This window comes from Hetaerina americana, unplaced genomic scaffold (assembly GCF_022747635.1).
Source record: "Hetaerina americana unplaced genomic scaffold, ioHetAmer1.1.p SCAF_7, whole genome shotgun sequence".
In the NCBI taxonomy this organism is placed as follows: Eukaryota; Metazoa; Arthropoda; class Insecta; order Odonata; family Calopterygidae; genus Hetaerina; species Hetaerina americana.
Genome location: NW_027287316.1, coordinates 31,032,935 through 31,054,521, shown reverse-complemented (window position 1 = coordinate 31,054,521; position 21,587 = coordinate 31,032,935). Strand labels below are relative to the sequence as shown.

The window sequence follows — 21,587 nt, the reverse complement described above, 5'->3', positions numbered from 1 at the left end:
ATAAATAAATTGATGTATAAGGGGTTTATAAACTCAATTTTGCGGACTGCAACGCCATCTATATTGGACAGACAGGGAGGACATTCGATATAAGGATCAAAGAACACCATTCATGCTTCACAAAGAAAGACAACAGATCCCAATTCGCCAAACACCTCTTAGATAAAAATCACACGAGTAACTTCACAGCAAACATTCTTCACAATGAAATGAAAGGACCCAGGTTGAATGCTTTGGAGGAGTTGGAAATTTGGCAATCCCTTCAGTCTGACAGGTTTGAGGTGGTCAATGAAACATTATGCCTCTCCTGTTCCCCCCTCCTAAAATTCTTAAAAGACTCCAATATCTTTCTGCACCAACCCTACCCCCACCAAGGCAGTGATGATCATCGACCGTCCCTAAGTAAAGGTCAAACCATTGTAGACAAACACCCCCCCAAATTAAACGTATATTTAATTAGGAGGACCCCCCTCATTTAATGATCATTTAATTAATATAAACTTTCACAAATTTGAGCCAGTAACCTTCCAATACATACCCTCCCCCTCCCCTAGACCACTAATAGGTTGCTGCACCTAAACTCAACTTACCCCCTCTCCCTTACTTCCCCTACCTTACCCCCTCTCCTCTCCCTTATTCCCACTACCTTACTCCCTCTCCTCTCCCTTACTCCCTTCTCTGAGCCAGACTATATCAGCTGAAAAATGTTGACGTATGTTACCTGATGATGATGCGCAGCATCGAAACCATGGTCATGAAATATTAAATCTTTATGGTGGAAATGTTAAGTTTCTTTTCACCACCATTGTCAACGTCCATATTCTTTGAATAATACACTATTCGATATTCTACGAGGCTATCTTTGACCATTATATTATAACTGCCAAAGACATGATTTGGATCAATGAGTCACAAACTTCATTGCCACCCATGGAATAAATGAAATAGAATATATGGGAATACATAAATGCAAGAAACATGAATAAGAGACAAAATACTCACAAAAAAGTCTTCAAAGAACAACAATAATAATTTCATGACTCCAAAATTTGCTAATTGTCTGTTCTCCTTGAATATTAGTTTCTTTTAAACTTATACAATGTGCTTCTCTTTGTTTTTTCAGGGCACTTGATAACTCCTGTCCTTGGGAGATAAACTGTTCATTCACAACTGTCACCTTGGTGTTCTTCGTGATTGTGACACTTGAGGAGATTCATTTTATTAGAGAGATTTGGCTGAACAAGAGGAGCTATGTGCTTTGGCAATAGTAAATGAACATAGACACAGCCTCTAAGAGAGGAGGTTTATTTTCATTAGAAAATCGATGCTTACAAATAGAATAAGATATAAAAGTTAAAAAATTTAATTTGAAACATTCAGATACTGCCAGTTGAACAGTTCTTCTTAAAAAATCATATCACAATAGATTGTTATAACTGGCTTTTCTGGGACCAAAGTAAATAATTTTTCAAAAATAAATACTTAAAAAAACAAATTTTACTTAAAAGAGCTGTTTTTGCATGATAATGCTTTGAGAAAGATACCAATTTTAGTGTTCAGAAATTATTTTGTAAAAAAATTTAATGCAAATGACCTATTCATAGGCTATTGTATTTTAATAATAAAATCAGTTGAAGATGAAATTCAGTTAACAATTAATTTCCCAATGTTACTATTCACACAAAACAATCATCATTATCACAAATCATTCACCTCTTATTTTTGTTGGTACAGCACAATGAAATAATCTTTTTAAACTATTCTCAGTGATAAATCATGACATGCATTAAAAATCTAATCAAGCTTTATACAAAAAAAATATTGATAATCTTCATAACTTCTTGGCTGAATAAATACCTTGGAATTTTAGACCATTAAGTCATATTATTCCAGCTGGAGAATACAACTGGGGGATGTAAAAAAAAATTTACAGGCCAAACAACTAATTTCTTGAATAGTTTAACAGTTATACCACCATACCATTACAACTTGATTCCTTCATAGTTAACTTTATCAGTAAAGCTATCATCAGGAAATGGCAGTTGTTTTATCAGGATGTTTAAAGCTGTCCTCAGTCAACTATGAAGAAGCTTCACAATGTTGAAATTAATTGACCTGTTGCAACAAGTGAAAAGTTAAATAATTAATAAAATAACATCATTCGAGATATGAAATAAACATGAATCATAATGAAAAGAACATTCCTGAGAGACTTATAAGTAGAAGACTTTTAAGGTAATATAAATTTTAAGGGGTGAAAAATTTGATAGAAATACACAATTTGTTTTGATCAAGGTTTTACTGAATGTATACATTATTACAGAGTTAAAAGAGAAGAAAATTATTCAATCATTATTTCATTGTAATGGATTTTGTGATGAATTACCTATAAATGTACGTAACTAATGGCAGAATAATGAATTAGTTGATTCTTACCTTGACACATCGCAAACCATGTCAAAATTTGCAGTGCAGATGTATTTTGGCTCATTCAGCATATCATCACCAAAAGTATCCAAAAGATGCACTCTCAACAGATATGATACCTAGGGGAAAACATTAAATACATGAATTGTATTACCTTATCGAAAACTCAAGTGTTTTAATAAGCCACAAATTTTGGAGAAGAGCTAATTTATGTAAAAGCTAATTAGGGTAGTAGCTTCATCAGCATCAGTTCCAATCAGGAATATTATAATTAGTCCACTGATTACTTCTTTTTATGCAACGGATTCTTAGCCAGTAGAGAACATTAAAATTAGTACCTATGTACATTTATATGATTTTTGATCCCATAACTCCATCGACCTTTTGTGGTACTGATCCCAAATTATTTAACACTCTAAAAATATTTTTTTTTCGATACATCAAATCTGAAAGATCCAAATCTTCTGGGATTTCTTTGACGTGGGCCCACTTTCTAGAATGACTTTTGCTGGCATTACAGTTGGCATCTTCAGGTTAGAAGTGGCTGATGCTGATTTTTGTCCATCTTATACAGGCCTCCCTTCCCGAAAGTTGCACTGTGATTGGTTAAAAGATTTTGGCTAAAACACATTTCCAGGAGCCGGAAAGCACACAGCCATCTTTCTTGTTGATGTTGTTGGGCTTCTTGGCGATTTCCATGGCTGCACGAATGAGATGCGGGAAATAATGGTTTTTTTTTGCCCTCCTAGAAAATGGACCCACATGGAAGAAATCCTGGAAGATTTGAATCTTCAATCCATACACTCCACATAAACCTTCGCAGCAAACTTCAAATCCCAGTTTTAGGCCAGTGAAAACAAATAAGAAAGTACATGCGATAAATTTTCAGCGTTAATTCATCCATTTCTTTAGGAAATTCGGGATAAGCAAAGTAAAGCTAAGATGTGAAAATGCATGCAGTCCATTCCTGCTGGAGAATTTTTTAAGTTGTTCCAAACATGACGCTTGGATATACTGACAACTTTTCTTTCACAATTCCTTTAATGACAAACTAAAAAACAAATACACAATAAAGTGAGAACCACAATCTCAACAGCTCAAGAAGATGATGTCCAGTGAGTAGTGAAAGGAAATATGAAATGTGCTGAGTGAGGGCTCTAACCTGTGACATTAGAAGAGATGTGTGAAGCTTTTCACAATCATTGATACAATAAAATATGGCCATCATTCGATCAAAGCTGAATGGCTTCGGACCACTAATCAAGTTGTTCTTCACTGACTGAGATTCCACCTTCCTCCTCTTCTTCTTGTTCGCATGCCTGGAGAAAACTAGACGATCTGATTTCGATGAGTTATGTGATGCCAGGTAGGCAGCCATGAGCAACATCTTGGAATGAAAAGGAAGGTTCAACTTGGTCATTGCAATGCCATTAGTGATTGACAGAGGTTGACCAGGTTGATTACTGCATGCGACAACATGGAAATGAGGAAAATTATGTTACATTTGAGGTAAACAAGAGATGGAATTATTTCCTCATAATGCACTTGAGGAATTCATGAACTGGCAAACAGAGCAAAAACAGAACATCAGCAAATAAATTTAATGTTTTTTTCTTTGTTATCCACTGGGCAATCCTATCATTTTTCCAAAAACACAAATAAATGTTTTATCTATTCATTTGAAAATCATATTTCAAACAAATTTGACATAATTATACAAGACAATGATTTTTTCCAAATTCATCACTGATTAACAGTGACTTTTCTTCTGAGTTTTGTAGGCTACACCAATACAAATAAGTTGCCAAGCAAGGCCTACTCAAGAGCAGCATAAGGTACAAAATTGTAATTGAAAAATGGTTTTGCAACACCCACTGTACTCTATCAATGAATATTTTGAGCTGAACTTCGACACTATGGTATTTTAAATGAACAAGTTAATGTACAGCTTAATGTACAAATGTACTTGTAATGATGTCCATTCTTCACTTGCTCATCATCCTGTTATTTCATTTTCCTGCTTTACAAAATCCTCATGGATACCTCTTTGGTATGGATGAATAAACATTGTGATTAACAGCAAAAGTTATACTATTACAAAACTTCAAGCCAGAAAAACAAATGACAAAGAGGATTGCTTGTACTCAGGTATGATGGACAGCAGATCTTTCATAAAATATATTCAAAGAATTTTAATTTGGTACCACTTCTTTAGATTCAACCTTTTCATTTTTTTTGCTTTCAAAATGTAAATTCAAAGACCATATACACTCAAGATTCTGAGATTCTGCAGACGATTGCTCATCTGAATTGAATTATACAGTTTACAGAACAACTAAATATATCCTATTTATAATCATGACTGTGTGTATATTATGGAAGTGTGAATAGCAACCAAACTCAAAAATAAATTACTATATCAATAATCAAACATAGTACTAAATTACTATATCAATAATCAAACATTTTAAGCATAATACTGATACAAAATATTAATTTTAACTGCAACTAATGCAACAGTTTTTCTTTACTGATTACAGTTTTTGCCAAATTTAATTTGAGGAACAGCCAACCAATGATGAAAAGGATGTAATGAATTTTTGCCACCAATCATTTAACAGAATGAAAAAGATTAAAAGCAAACTCACTTAAGATGATCACTGGCCAAGAAATGACCTTGCTGCAATGCTATCTTCAAGCGAGGAACAATCCATCTCCAAAGGCTGCTCACATCATCCATTCTTATCTCACCCGTTTCAATGGGATGACAGTAGTCTATGAATATTTTTTCAGCCTAAACAATGAAAATTATTTTAAACTGTTCTAAAATGTAATGCCTAAGGCAATATATACAAAAGAAAATGAGGACTTGCCAAAGATTTGATGTTCAATAAATTTCTTGAAACTCGGTAAAATGTGCTTAGGAACATATTTAGGTAACTTTTATAAAAACCTAGGGGGTATTTGCTGTTGTATGACTGGCATAATATATTGATGATCTCATCTGAAACCAAAAATTAAAGTCAGCATTACTACATGACATGTGAGGACATTATTGAACACTAATGGGAAGGAAGACCATATCTTACTACAAATTGTATTGATTGATTGATCTTGAACAATTTTCATAACCATATATTTTCATCCATTGACCTTATTAACCAATTTGGTAACAAAATTCTGAGTATATTTTGATAGATACTACTAGTAATTTTAACATTATGAATTTGATGTTCCTCCACTTTTTAGAAATTTCAATTGAGTATTTTTCTCTTTAGTCTTCTTTGAAAGCAATCATATTTCTGAAAATAGTCACTATACACATGTAGAACACAAACATAAGATGGCTTGTAAGGCTTAAGTTATACTCTACAATTAATAACTTATGATGTATAACATTTTTATAGCTATAGAAATTCCAGGGAGTTATACAGAAATATTCCCTTACTATAAAAAACTAAGATATTATTCAGAAAAATACAGGTATATTGTGCTATCACACATTACTGAGTGCTGAGCATGTACATTTCATTATATGATTCAAGATTGACAAAAGAACATTATTTTTTTTAAATTGCACAGATATGATGAAAGCGATAAAAAAAGCTTTTGCATATTACTCATTTAACATAACTGATTCACTCAAAAAAATCATACAAATGAAATTTATTGGAAGCGATATGAATCGTACTACTTGGAAAAATAAATGACTTTATGATAGTAACTGTGAGTTAGGGCTATGTTGCTCCAAGATAATGGAGGGCAGAAACCAGTGAATTTATCAGGATCTCTGAAAATCAACAATTTCATTACACTAGCAACTTTCTTGATCAAGATTGCAAATCTACCATTTCTTCAATAGAGGTGCACCATCAGACATTTTGCTCACTAGGATTAGATCCAACAGGAAGTTCATAATGTCAAATGAAACTAATTTGGATGAAAATATAATTCAAGTTGCATCTGAAATTCAATTAAAACAAGAAAAGTAACCGTTAAAATATATTGATTTTCAATTCAAAGACATCAAAACAATCAAATGCTACACTGTACCTATAGTGAACAGATGTATTATAGTTATGAACCCTTGATAATATAAAACTGTATTCTCATATTTTTACTTCCCTGGAAATTTTATTAATTGGGAAATATACACTAATGAATAATCAACATGAAGAAGATTTACCTCTGTTGTACTGAGGAAAATGCAAACTAATAGGATCAGAATATCCCATCTTGGCATAAAATTTCTCCCAGACAACTTCACTGAGCAAAATTGAACAGATGTTCAGGCCAGTTAGCTCAGATAGCCTCAGCAAAGCAGGTAGCACATGATCGCCCATTTCTCGAATTCTGTCGCTCCTTTCCAGGACCTAGGATTTGAAGTTCACAATATGTAGAACTGATTAGGGTATCCATTTGGTTGTGCTTACGAACCAACTATAGTCAAGCGATTCATTTAAATAAATTCACGGTGGCTACAAATGCCTAAGGAAAATGCTTCAATTTACATCATGGATTCACATTTCACGTGCAAATACTTAAACATTCTTTCTTAGGTTAAAAATATCAGCTATACATACATAAGCACACACTTGAAATGGTGGATGAGGTGTAATCAGTATGAAGGTTATCTTTTATGGGTCTGATCTAAACAGAGGTAATTAAGGTGAGCTACACACAATGTAGGTGAACAGGTGGCAGATAGTAACAGAACACAATTCTAAGCCTTTATACAAGCACATACCCAAATAGATAATAAAAAAAATCAAGCATGGTATTGATGCATTGGATGAGTGAAAGTAGTGCAGACAATGGGGAAGGTTAGCGAGTATTTTGGAGATAGGAGAATAAAATAACAGGAAGGAGAAGGCTTTAGTTGGAAATTTTAGAATACATTTTTGAAATATGATGCAAGCTTAGAGAATACTAATAATGACATACTGTTCACTTTTTGTGGTTTTATCTAGGTATATGAACCGTTGCATTCTTATGAAGACTCAAATTTGCACAGTAACATCTCAAACATGGCTCGAATGGATTTAATGACACAACGATCATAACAATTATTTTATAAAATACTTTGTTAAATAAGAGGTAAATTTCAAAACTATTACGTAAAAAATACTATTTACACAAAAAATGAAAAACTGTTCTCCTTTTTGGTTTAAAAGATAGGGGGGATGGGTTAGCTTCAGCCCATTGAAAATCAATGTTGGCGTTTCACAGGGCTCCTCCATTAATGACCTGGCTGTATATTTTACATGGAATTAACCAGTATTTAATGATGATGATAAGCCAGCCTAATATCTGGTAGTCTAACTCTTTTGAGTGATCATGTGACTACAACATGCTATGAAATGCTGAAGTGGTGTGGCTCCCATAACATTGTTTTAAACTATGATGAAACTTACGGCATTCATTTTAATACTAGGAGAGTTTACCCTTCAAATGATTTAACTATTACTACGCCTTGCTACCTGCTGCATGGAGTCCAAGAGGTTCAGTAAAACCTCTTGGACTATACATTTCCTGTATACAAATCCACTCATGCATTAGAATTGGATAAGAAGCTGGTTATTTGCATTTTCATGATCACAAAGCAAGGTCTGTCAGAGTCCACTGGCATACTATTGAACTCTATCATGGGCATTCTCACCTGGCATTATGTTTTGGAGGAATTCATCCCTTTTTTATAGGGCCTTTTCATCACAAAACCAAGCTATAAAATTTTTTAGCAGAGTTTATCTATTTGTACTCCAGGTAAATCAACCTTTTTATGCCACAAAATTTTAACTCTTCCTTCAGTCCACACTCTTTCATGTTTCCTGTTTTTAACAGGTGATCTCACCTTCTTCCTATTAATGCTAGTATTCATATTTATCAACCATTGGGAAAAATGACATTCACAGCAATTTGGAATTCATACATTCACACCTTATAGAGCCACATCACCTGTTATACTAATCAAGATTTCTCTATACAGTAAATTCCCAACTACCCAAGCTAATGGAAGAAATTCTTAATTCAAATTATTTAAAAAAATAAAGGATGGTGATTAGGATATAGATGAACTCTCCTTTTAAATTCCTTGTGATTAATTTGATTTTTTTCAGCAATTGAAAGCACAATTTTTTCCCCATTTCTCAGGCATTTTTTATAGGGTTCATTTAAAGTTTTAGAAGAACACAACTATCATCAAGAGAAAGCAGAACCTATTGTCTGAAAGCTAAACCAATCATGTGGCCAGGATAAACCAAAAAAATAAAAATGAATGTCTAAGAATGTAGACAAAGCTCCCTCACACAGATTCATATTCATCACATGATACCAATTGAAATATTGCCACGCCGGTAATTAATGGCTTAATTGTAGCAGAGTAAAACTAATTATTTAATCACATTAAATTAGAATATGAAATTCTCAGGGCTAATGAATGATAGGAAAGGATAATGGGAATGCACAAATAGTAAAATGTTTAAATTCAAACATTAAAAACTAATGAAAACTTTTGATTTTCTGATCAAAATAATAATTTATAAGGGAGCAGGGGTATTTTAAATGTGTAATTAAAATAGCAAAGTTTCAAAGCATTTGATTATCTTTAGGATTGTCATTTTATAAAAAATTTTGAGGTGCTGGGAAAAGAAAATAGCATCGATAATTCACTAAATGGATAATCCGCCCATGGATAAATGAGTTTACTGTATTACTATATAAATGTATACAATTGTGTATTTGAAATTTTACAGGATAAATTGTAAAATACATTTTTAATGTCCAGAAATTATCCAGCCATGCAATATTTTGGGAATAATAACCTACCTCGAGAACAATGAGACCTTAGTCCCCTTCAACATACTACCCTTGGAACCTCACACACTTATCCCAATGTCTCTCTCCTTCACTTTTCAAAACAATCGGCAAATTTCTATTTTGGAATACTCATCAGCTGCCTCATTCCATTCTCCTTTACCTCATCAACTCACTCTTGAGAAGATTGGGCTTTTGCTTCAGGTTCATAGCTGTACTTGACACATGACTCAATCTCCAGTTAAGACCTTAACCAGTTGTTCGCGGCTTATAGCAAGTCCCTTGCAACTGCAGCACGAAAAGCTTGATGTTGTAAAAATAAAAGAAAATGTGACGAGGCAGCAGATGACTTTTCAGAAAAAGGACTGCCGAATTTTATGAAAAGTGGAAGAGATGCTGGGATAAGAGTAAGAGGTCCCAAAAGGAGTACTCAGAAGGGGCCTAAGACCTCAATGTTATAGGTATGGGATTTTTCTCAAAATATTGCATAACTGGATCCTTTCCGGACAGACCTCACTTACCAGTATTGACTTTTTAATTGCTCTAGAGGTTTGGCTGACATGGTAGGAATGGAAAGCACTGAAATTTTCAGCATTGTTAAAACTTAAGTGTTTCACTAAGAGCAGAAGAAAACTACAACTCACCACACTTTGAGTTTTTGTAAGGAAAGGTTAAAAATCTCCAAAACTTTACTTACAATAAATAATTTTGAGTTTTTATCTATTCCTTGAGATTTTGATTTCAATTTATTCACTAAGTCCATCATATTTTCACATGGTTCATGAACATCACTTCTTTTAGTATTCTTACTTTTAGCTGAAGAACATTCTGAAAAAATAATTCATTAAAAAATCAAATAAAAATAGAACAGATCATGTTAATGATAATTACATGTCAATATAAGAATAAAAAATCCACAAATACCCAACCAATGTAATAAATAGTACGACAAGAACTTACCACAATACTTTTTCAAAATTGACTCCAGCAGAACTTTAATCGAAAAAACCTCCACACAGTTGAATCGAACATATGGCAACTGGAGTTCTTCTAATAAACTGGTTACAACAAAGGATTTTCCTGAGCAACTATGGCCATAAATAAATATGCTTGATGGTAGCACTTCATCAGTCTGTAACAGGTTGTTCAGATAAGATTAAAAACACAAAAATGCTAATTGCAATTATTAACAACTTTCTCTTCCAAGCATTGCATTTCTGATTGGAGAAGGAACATAAGGCTCAAAATAGATGCACAGAATATCTGCTCCAACCACTTTGGCCAAGTGGAGAAATGTTCCTGTTAACTGATCACATTAAGTGTAACCCTATAGTAACAAAAACTAATGATATTCTCATCCAATTTCAAATGGGTGGCTTGGCAGAACATTGGACTGAAAAATAGTCTTTTACGAAGTAAAGTGAGGTTTATGAGAGTTTCCATTATTATGCCCAAAAGGAAGAACTATGGGCTTGATGAATTCAATGCCCTTTACCCAGGTCTATGAAATTCTGGTGGGAAATCATTTGATAGGATTACATCATGCAAGATTAAACACTTTTTTAAATAAAGCATAATTTGCATTTTCTTGATTGCCAAAACAATGGAAGGTTATAGTGTTAAAAAATGATGGCACTTTTTCCATGTGTACATATAAGTTTTAAAACTAAGTGAACTCTGAACCCATGTTGTTTACCCAAGAAAATTAAGAATTTGTTATTCGCTTGAACCAATTACTATCCTGTTCTTCTGTAATTTGCCCCCTCTGGATTTATGATAGTGCTCAACAAACATGCAAGGAAAGGATTAAATGAAATAAAATTGTTGAAAAATATTTCTGGTAACTAATAAGGCAATTCACCATTATTATGATACTAGAATGCATATTCCACTAGACATTTGTCAAAACTGATTGTTTCAATGACATATCTCATGAAATCAACAAAAGATGAAACAGTCTAAGAAATACGATTACTCAATAATATGAATGCTGTGAATTGTTTTGGCATGTTGTACATTTGGCATGTTTGTTGGCATGTTGTTGGGTTGGCATGTTGTCTATGACCTTAAGTCAGTAGACGAAGGTTTCAATTACTTTTATTCAATTTTCAAACACAATTTTGAAATGTGTTTCCCAGTAACACATCATAAAATATTTCATAGAACTAAATGTAAGCCATGGCTAACTGATGAGATCTGTTACTACTCAACTATCCTTAAAAAACTTGCTATCTCCAGTAAAAGTTCAAACAATCATGAACAAAGGTTACTCTATAAGGAATTTCAAAAGTATTACCGTAAACTGATTTCTACCACGAAAAGAACCTATAATGATAATAAGTTACTTAATTCCAATAACAAGTCCAAAACTGCATGGGAAATAATTAATGACTGCAGAGGTAAGAAAAGTCCACAACTCACTCTCCCAAAACTTTGTAACCCTGAAAATAACACTGCCATTAGCTATTCATCTCTAGCTAATAATTTTAACAAATACTAAGTATCAGCTCCTTGCCTAACTACTTCTCCAGCCAATGTGCTTTTAGCAAATGCACCATCGTCAATGTTTGCCAAGCCCTGTTCTGAAACCAATCTAAAAACTATTGTCTCCTCACTCAGAAACAAATCCAGTGCTGGCCCAGATGAAATTCCTGGTAAAGTTGTTCATCATTGTTTTGAAACCATAAAAGCACCCCTTTTATTTTTAATTAATGAATCTTTGATACAAGGGATTTTCCCATCCCAATTAAAAGAATCAAAAGTAGTGCCCATTTATAAAAACCATGGCTGTGTAAATGATTTGAATAATTACAGACCAATAGCCGTCCAAAATACATTTGCTAAAATATTCGCAAAAGCCATGTATATGCAAGTAGCATCTTATCTCGAAAAAAACTTCCTACTTTCAAATTCTCAGCATGGATTTAGATCTGAAAGGTCTACCACAACTGCCATATGTCAGGCAATCGACAGCATACTTAATTCATTAGATGCTAAACGCAAAACTCTTGGAATGTTTTTTGACTTGTCAAAAGCTTTTGATAATGTAAACCACAATAGACTACTAATTAAACTCAATAGAATAGGAATTAGAGGAAGTCCTTTCAACTGGATGAAGTCCTATATTCATAATCGCACTCAGAAAGTAGTGTTATCAGTTGATGGGTCAAAATATTCATCCGAAGCATACCAAGTTAACAAAGGTGTTCCACAAGGCTCAACCCTTGGGCCACTCCTCTTTCTGATTTACATCAATGACCTACCTAACTGCTTACCAAATAATGATGGAATAATACCAGTGTTGTACGCTGACGACACTAATGTAATAATATCAACAAAAACATATCCCAGCCTTGTGGAAAAATCTAAGTCTGTCACACTTACAATAAACAAGTGGTGTACAGACAACCTTCTAGACTTAAATGTAAATAAAAGTAAAATAGTATACTTTACACGCAATAAGAACGTGTCAGATGATCTGCTGGTAAAAATCAATGACCTATCAATTGAGCGTGTGACAGAATGCAAATTTCTAGGTATTTCTCTATGTGCAAATATTTCTTGGGATACGCATGTAAAAGCCCTTCAACACAAGCTCAGTTCAACTTGCTACTTATTAAGACACCTGTATGAAACTACAAGTAAAACTGGAATAAAGTATCAATGGGGACAATTAATTTCCAATAACGAATTCATTTGGATGAGAAAATTACTTTTCCAAATGTTATTTTAAAAGTAGGCCTTTTAAAAGTCAAGAGTAAATTGCGTTGGCTCTTCAGGTAATACTTCCCCACCAATGATTTCATTAACATTCTTTTCAGAGAATTCTCGCACAGATGCAATGATATGCTAGCAAAAGAAGTTTATTTCCCCTTCCAACACAGAAAATTTTAGTGATGATTTTAATTAGAAGAACTTTTGCTATCTGTTTAGCAAATTGAATAATTTATATAAAAATATAGCATGATATGCCTCTACCACAATTTTGCCGAATTTGAAATCCCTATCAATACATTAAGAGTAAATACATATTATACTTCCTACTACAAGGCTAATGTGAAAAAAAAACAAAAAGTGGACAAATAAATAGTCATTACCTTAGAGATTAAATCTACCAGAGTCTCTATCTGTGCGATGCGATCTGGATTTAAACCATATCTTGAGTATTCGCAGGCCATTTTTAACCTAAAAAGAGATAAAATTTATAGAATAATTGCTATTTTAATAAAAAAAAAACATTGGGTTTGCAATGAAATAAAAAAGAAAAACTCCTGATGTACCATCAACACAATAACCTATGTCACGTTTAAGGTCAATATCTTACTTATATTTGGAGGGATTAAGGAGGCTAAAAAAATCATTTTAATTTCCTGCTCACACTAAAGACAAAAAATTTGGCCCTTGCAATGTAAACAAAGCTCACCTCACATAAAACCACCCACCTCATACACACTCATTTCCCAGAGTAATATCCATGGCACAGACATGATAGTTAAAATGGTGATGTTCACCATACTTTCAAAGAAATTTTACCGAATGGCTATAATTGAGCTCAATTTTTTGGCTAAACACTTTTTCCTGCATTCAATTATGTTATTACCAAGCTAATACTCACTAATACTATTAGCTAACTACCCATGTTAAACATTGGTGATCATGCACCAGAGATCTTGCTTCAAAACATATCGATGATGAAAATGTAGGAGTAAAAAGGCAACCAAACAGATTAGTGAAACATAAACAGGAAAAACTTCTGGCAGAACCAAGTTTGCAATGGTAAATGGGAAGCTCAGTTAAAATTAAATGTGTAAAAACAATTGGATTAAATTGCCATCTAAGTTAAGAGCTTAAGGAGACCTATGGGCATTGTTTCATTTTTAGCCCATTTTGAATGTGTCCAGTATACTCCATGTACTTATGGCCCTTTAGCATGAACTATCCAAACTTCACAAAGATGAAGAAGTCCACAAGAATTTATGAACGAATTTTACAATGGTCTTCACATAGATCATGAGTAGAGGTGGGCCTACCTATAACTCATTGATGCCAAAGACTTCCACTCCGACAATAATGGGCCCAGGACTGAGTTAGGAAATGGGCACTTAGCCTAGCCTTACATACACACAAGGGGGGCACTAAAGTTTTTCATATTTAGAGAACTTTTATTTTTGAACATTCTTTTTAATCTGACATGAACATTTTTCTAATATTTAAACAAAAAAACAATGGACCAATATTTTATAATGTAGAATCAATTTTTATTCATATAGGAGATCATAATTTAATTTTTCAAAAGTTGTCCTCAATTGACATTTTTCTTTTTGGGTTTTTTTCCAAGAGCAGAATAAGCATTGTACTTCCAGACAAGAGTAGAGATAGCTCTAGACTCATTTATGAAAGCAATTTTACCACTATTTAGCGCATATGCAAAGAATTCATTGGCTTGGTGACTAGGCTACTAGGTACTGGCTACATGTTATACCTAAACCTAATGTTCAAATCTCATTTACATTCGCATTATAGAAGTGTCAAATAAAGTCACTGGGTTTCCGCAACTTGTACGGAGGAAGGAAACATTACATATAAACCATTTTAAAGGTTTTCCTTCTTTATGAGTTGAACCAATGACACTCATGCAACAATTAGGTGACCCTTCGAGCCTGGGGATTCATAGCCAGTGAAAACCTTGCTGATTGACAAGAGCCACATGCAGTGTGCTCAGCATGGGTAACCCAGTTACTAGACATCTTTTTGCTCTGTTCTTTTTCATCATTCATCTTATGCCACATTAACAGCTAGTTGCACTCAAACATTAGGGCTATTGGCCACATAATTTCTTTTAATAGATCATGTGAAATTAGGGCTTCAACAAGTGTTACTTCCTGGTAAAAATATTCTTTATATTTTAACCATACATAAAATATTAGTACATTTATTTATTTTAATAGGAGTAGCCCTACATTTTCCAAAATATTTGGCCACATGGAAAGGTTCACCAAGCCTTTTCATTATCTTGGTTTTCAGTTGAGTGTCACCATTCAAAGTTTCTTTTAGTACAGGATAATTGAACAGCCATACTTCAGCTTCAGGGAGAAGATGTGAGCAGGTTTGCTCTCTTGATTAGGAATGTCAAATTTTCAGAACACCAATTAAAATTTCTCTTGACCAGGCCTCGGAAATGCTTTTAGCTTCAACCAGTCATGTTTTGCCAGCCCCCAACTTCCAGCCTCAGTGAGTCCAAACTCTAACTCATATTTCTTGACACACTTGATTGAATTCATGTCTTGATTTAACACTGCCTTCATTGCCCATATATTTTTTTCGATAAATACATCAAAGAGTGTTAACCCTTGTAATTATTATTGTGGTTGAATGTATTTCATTCTTGTGATCACAGAAAATGATACGAGAAATCAGCCTCAAACATCAACTAACTGCATTATCCATAGGAAACTTTCTTTTGGGACTAATCAATGGGCATGCAACAAAGATCTTCCGAGTCCATTGAACCCTTATATTTGAATAAATAAATATATTAATAATTCATTCATTCAAGGTCGTATAGAAAGAAAGAAAACACAGCATTTCCACATTTACACTTTATTCAGACGACCATGGTTTCACCACTGCGTGGCATCTTCAGGTGAAGGCATACATAGTAGAGGGCGGGTATATATACACAATCAGGGAATGGGGGTGGATTGGGGAGAACGGAGGAGGGAGGGGGGGGAGGAGTCTGGGTAATGGGTATGGGTGGGAGAGGTCTTAGGCCACTCTGCGGGGGTTTGAAGGCTTTGCAAGGTTAAGGGGGAATGGTTTGTAAATGTGGAATTGCTGTGCTTTCTTTCTTTCTATACGATGGAAAAATTCCACAGAGTAACGGCTAAAACAGTCTCTTATATCATTCAAGGTCACCAAACAGTAGGAGACATAACTTTAAATGGTTTTTCTTTCTCTAATACTAACAAATGCCAGCAATTCCAATGATAAGTTTACCATAATAGCTAACCCTTCCCATGTCCACATAACTAAAACAGTAGAATTTACACCTCTAGCCTCTTTATATTCCCGACTTCTCCTAATCAGTTGCTTTAGAACTGGACTTAACTGCTTTAGAATTAGAACAGTGCTTTTTCATTCAAGAAAACCTAATCTTTAAGTATTGATGAAATACCTCCCACGTCATAAAAGTATCCATCCATATTATAACAAAACCACTAGTTCACAGAATCAGCATATTATTGCCTGAAAGTATCTTTCCCACTAACTTGAAGTTGGCCATATCCCTGGAAAGGGTAACCTCAACATCTCTGGCAATTACCATTCCACCTCCATAGTTTCTGTTCTCACACAGTTTTATACTCTGATACGCCACCAGATGACACATTTTCTTGAACATAAAAAATTACTTCAATACATTGAACATGACTTTAGAAAACCCAGTCCACCAATACTGCACCCTTCCAACTTATTGATGAGCAGAACTCATGTTTCAATGAGAAAGGGCATCCAAGGGACATATTTAATCATTTTACAACCCGGAAGTATAGACATTGATGATAAACCCCTTTAATTGATTATGTCCTGCCTCACTGGTGAACAACAGAGAGTCAAATATGTTCACATTCCACAACTGTTATTATCTCAGCAAAGTCTACTCCTTTGGAAATGAAATACGGTTCCATGAAGGGTCAGTCCTAGGCCCCTTTACCTTTGGGTCCTTTCATGAATGATTTTGATGACGAATGACCTACTGGCAGCTACACTGCAATTTAGGAATATCATTCTTATTCCAACGTGGAATTTAAGTTATTTCAACGCCTTCAATATTTATAATATGAGAGAGCAATAATCGCACTGCCTGCGATTTGGCGCTATGGTAAAGAGCAAACAATTACGTTTTAATTCTTTATAGGATGTCATATGGTAGTATTTTTATTAATATAAAAAGGAACTTATTTATGAAACTAAAATTAGTTTCAATTACAAAACGGTTAACTTGTATTCTATGATTACATCTCTATTAAGATTTTGCGGTAGTCTTTCAGGATTATCATCCCTCGATATTAATTGAATTATACCACGAGAATAGAAATTTTAGAAACAGTTCATACGCATGCGGAAAAGTAAATGAATATATATAATTTATGCAGCAGCTAAATGGTGATAATGGACAAGATCAGCATTTCCACTAAGCAAAAATCTTCCTCTGCGATTACAATACATGGAAAATGACCGAATATATATGCGGGCTGGCGAAATATTCTATTATATAAATATGAAGCGTTTGGTTAGGCTCCACTACTTGTGTAAAACACTTCAATACTCTCAAAACGTTAGGAGTGCAGAAAACACCTATCCCATTAAATCTACACTTAAATATTTAACTGTGTGAAATTACCATACGTAGTACTTCAGCGAGAGAAATAATAAGCAAATTTGCAAACAAAGTTATAACAAACACACTCATGTGACATAACATGAATTAGAATAGAAAAAGATAATAAGTAATCATATTTTAGGGAAGTTTAAGAGAATCCCAGAGGTACTCTTTACATTTATTTACATGCTCAATGAGTAAAAACATGTCATTCCATTTTATATTTCGAGTTTAGTAGCAAAGGGATTTAATGTCATATGATTGTATATGAGAATTTAAAATACGTTCAAACTTTGATTTCAATCGGCTACATTTTAATGTAATGAAATGAGTTATTGAAGAAAGCTGAACTATTACTTCTAATTGTCTAATTCAACTAAAGAAAAACTTCAGAAGTTGGTAATAAGAATTTAATATGCAACAGGATTTTGAAGGCTTTGAAGAAAGACATTAGTTATGCTGTACTGCTAACATGTTAATCATTGCGCGTAAGTGGCTATCAATCAGCGAAAATTATGAATGGGTCTATTAACAATAAGTTATGAACAAATAGTATCAAAGGGCAAGGGTGTAAATGCAACACCCATGACAAACTTCGATTTATGAGAAAATTACACCAAAATGAAGCCGATATGTTTTAGTTTTATGGCTAACATAGCACAAATAATTTTAACTTACAAGTCTCTATTCAGCTACGTACATCTCCCGCGAAAAACATATATCGAGTGTATCGAATGAGTGATAGTGATCAGTATCACTGGTCACGTTGATATATCGTTTGTACCGGTTTCAACTTCATCGATATACATTGAAGTGTTGTTTTCGTTCTGAAGAATCTGCTGCATTGCTTTTATTCAGAAATGTAACGGGATATTACTAAACCTGAACGTTGTGATTGTGTGCACTTATTTATAAAAATGGCAGTTCCCCCTGCTGCGCTTGTTAATCGAAACAAAAAGCATTTCATTGGTGTTCCTGCACCACTAGGATATGTTGCAGGAGTAGGCCGTGGGTAAGAAAGTAAACATGAGATAGATTTCGGCTCGACCCGACTAAGTTCATGTATTCATGGTGTTATTTTTTGCAGTGCTACTGGATTCACGACCCGTTCTGATATTGGTCCAGCTCGTGATGCTAATGACGTGTCGTAAGTATTTCCATAATTCTGGCACACTTCTGAAAACTCTGCAGGAAGGCATGTATTTCATGGGAAAGAATTTTCTTCTTCTAGTGATGATCGGCATGCGCCTCCCAATAAAAGAAAGAAAAATTCTAAAGAGGAAGAGGATGACGACGATGAAGATCTAAACGACTCTAATTATGATGAGGTAATATGCTGTTGTAAATATTGATTTTTAACAATTTACTTTTTCAGGTATCTACTTCTTTGCCAACCCAAATTGTCATTTATGAAAATAATTCATCCTGTATTGACCCTTCATATGTGCACTCGCATATTAAAATGACATTCATTCGGACAAAATCGTTCTTTCAGTTCTCAGGATATGGTGGCTCTCTGTTTAGTAAGGATCCATACGATAAAGATGACGAGGAGGCAGACGCAATATACGAGGCAATTGACAAAAGAATGGATGAGAAGAGAAAGGAGTACCGAGAAAAGCGCCTCAAGGGTAATTCCTAATAAAACAAGTGTTCACTTATTGCATGATTGGCTTTTAATCTCCAGTGGATCATATTCGTAAATTAGAATCTCATTGCATAGTGAAATATAAACTTCTAGTGGTTCGGCCTACTTATAGCTATCGTAATTCTTTTTCGTTTGTTTTATACGTGACTGACGATTAAAGTATTTATTTGCAGAGGAGCTGGAGCGATATCGGCAGGAGAGGCCAAAGATTCAGCAGCAGTTTAGTGACTTGAAAAGAGGATTGGTATCTGTTTCAGAAGATGAATGGAGAAATGTTCCAGAGGTGGGCGATGCCAGAAATAGAAAGATAAGGAATCCACGAGCAGAAAAGTGAGTGAAAATTTAGAAATCCTTTGTTAGATTAAAAGTTTTTAACCTGCAGAGTTATTTTTTTATACTTAGATGACGTTTAGGCCACATTATTAGAATTATTATTGGAAGTAGTCATGGTTCTTTAGAGTCGGAAAAAAAACAGTTGATTTGGTTCAAATTTATAGTGTTCCCCCATTACATTATGCTTTTGATGAGTATTTATTTCACTGGTAGAAAACAATGCCCTTCTCTCCATATTTTGCAGTTAGTTTTGACCTTTCCCTGCAAAGTGAAATAAATCTTCTGGAAAGAATGGTCTTAATTTTAATATGGCTAATGAAGTAGCGTGATATTACATATATTGTCTTAAGTTCAGAAAATAATGTTTTTGTGTAGGTACTATTTTTAATGACATTAAAAACCAAGTCCATTTTTGTAACAACTGATTCTAACCTTTGAAAACATAATAAAATGCAGTGCTAAAATTGGCATAATGGAGTTTAACATTAAAATTCCTGTTATTTTTAAGTCAAAGTAATGGTATTGTGATAAAAGTAGATTTCTGTAATTAATGTTTTTCCATTTGTTAGATTTACCCCTCTGCCTGATTCTGTGCTTGCCCGTAATTTGGGAGGGGAGACGACATCGTCCATTGATGCAAATATTCCATCTCCAGGAAACACTGGAGGAACAGTCACGCCATCAGGTCTAACCACTCCAGGTAAACAATGACTGTATGATGTAAAGCAAGCATGAAAAATGCTGGGTTGCTGAGACACATTGAAGTAGCCAGTTTTTGGCAAGTAACTAAGAAAATAAATGATGTAAGGCAAGTAGGGGCTGTTCTTTCATGATCCATCTGTAAACATTCACATATATACAAAAAACTGTGGAGAGCTGTGTTTGTTATTTTTGTATTTAATGGCTGGCGACATCTCTGGACATAAGACTTTTATGGCTGGGAAGGCACACTGAGAGATAACAGGAATGAAATGTTGTTTGGATATCCAGGGCCTGTAGAGTACTTTTATCTAAATGTAATTTCATTCCTGACTTATTATCTCCTGCTAGTTCGCAGTAGGATTTAAGTTGTGGGAGTGGCAGGCATGCAGAACTCCAAATTACATACTTTTCATGAAAAATATTCTAATTTTGGTTTAAACAAAATGGAAATTTAACATGTAATCATCAAATTTAAAAAAATATACAAATCAAAAAGAGTAACTCCTTATGGGGTCATATCAGTCCATAATATGAGTTTTTAATTCTAAATGCAGTGCCTTTTACAACTCGTGTCAACTCAAGAATGCATTAGCATAATGCATTTGTATTTTGTACTAACAGCACTTTAGGAATGAAAGTTAATTTTGGCATGATAAACCAAGCTAGTTATGGAGGAATGTAGCAGTTGGTCACTAGAAAGACTGTTCACCCTGTAAAGTATAATAGAAAAACAAAATGTGGCAACCGTTGAGAATTGAACAATCGTATAAATGATTAGCTTAATATGAATTTTAATGTAATAATGATTCAAAAATATATTGTGGGATAGAAGTTGTGCCAAGACCTTGGTAAGGTGTGGCTTCTCTTTTTTATTCTTAATCAAAGGTAGCGATTTGTCCTAATTTGAATGTATTTTATTTACAGGAATGTTGACACCCACTGGTGACCTTGACTTGTGTAAGATTGGGCAGGCAAGAAACACACTAATGAATGTAAAACTAAGCCAAGTATCAGATTCCGTGGAGGGTCAGACGGTTGTCGACCCCAAGGGTTACCTGACTGATCTCCAGTCAATGATTCCCACTTATGGAGGAGATATCAAGTGAGTTTATATTTTTTCCTATTGTGTTCACTTTTCCTATTCTCTAGCGTAATGGCTGGTTAATATTTGTTGGTAATCTTTCATTTATACCCTACATTCATATTCTTTCAAGTTTTTCAAGCATTGTTTTATGTTTGAAAAAATTTAATATTTTATTATAGTAGATGCCATGGTGCTTACAT

The 21,587-nt window shown here is 34.0% G+C and overlaps 3 protein-coding genes across 4 annotated transcripts in view; 2 read left to right on the top strand and 1 right to left on the bottom strand.

Moving 5' to 3' along the window:
• The window catches only part of axo (axotactin), an 80,136-nt gene extending 78,483 nt beyond the window's left edge, over positions 1-1,653 (top strand). Inside the window, exon 34 of one of the 2 annotated variants that reach the window (XM_071594998.1) lies at positions 1,124-1,653. The gene's annotated coding sequence lies outside the window, so the exon portion shown is untranslated. The remainder of the gene's footprint in view (positions 1-1,123) is intronic. The other variant, XM_071594997.1, reaches the window with a different exon arrangement.
• Positions 1,654-1,758: 105 nt separating this feature from the next.
• On the bottom strand, positions 1,759-13,419 carry Orc5 (origin recognition complex subunit 5). The gene is made up of 9 exons (XM_071595422.1): positions 13,338-13,419; positions 10,201-10,372; positions 9,938-10,068; positions 6,614-6,800; positions 5,301-5,431; positions 5,076-5,221; positions 3,590-3,890; positions 2,437-2,546; positions 1,759-2,115 (listed from the first exon to the last, which is right to left on the bottom strand). The coding sequence occupies exons 1-9, from the start codon at positions 13,416-13,418 to the stop codon at positions 2,076-2,078; spliced, it is 1,299 nt and encodes a 432-aa protein (XP_071451523.1). The 5' UTR covers position 13,419; the 3' UTR covers positions 1,759-2,075.
• A 5,006-nt stretch (positions 13,420-18,425) lies between these two features.
• Positions 18,426-21,587, top strand: part of Prp6 (pre-mRNA processing factor 6) — a 16,777-nt gene continuing 13,615 nt past the window's right edge. The window contains exons 1-7 of the mRNA XM_071595533.1: positions 18,426-18,632; positions 18,708-18,767; positions 18,852-18,948; positions 19,116-19,251; positions 19,442-19,598; positions 20,171-20,301; positions 21,228-21,405. Coding sequence (XP_071451634.1) covers positions 18,538-18,632; positions 18,708-18,767; positions 18,852-18,948; positions 19,116-19,251; positions 19,442-19,598; positions 20,171-20,301; positions 21,228-21,405 — 854 coding nt within the window. The 5' untranslated portion in view covers positions 18,426-18,537. The remainder of the gene's footprint in view (positions 18,633-18,707; positions 18,768-18,851; positions 18,949-19,115; positions 19,252-19,441; positions 19,599-20,170; positions 20,302-21,227; positions 21,406-21,587) is intronic.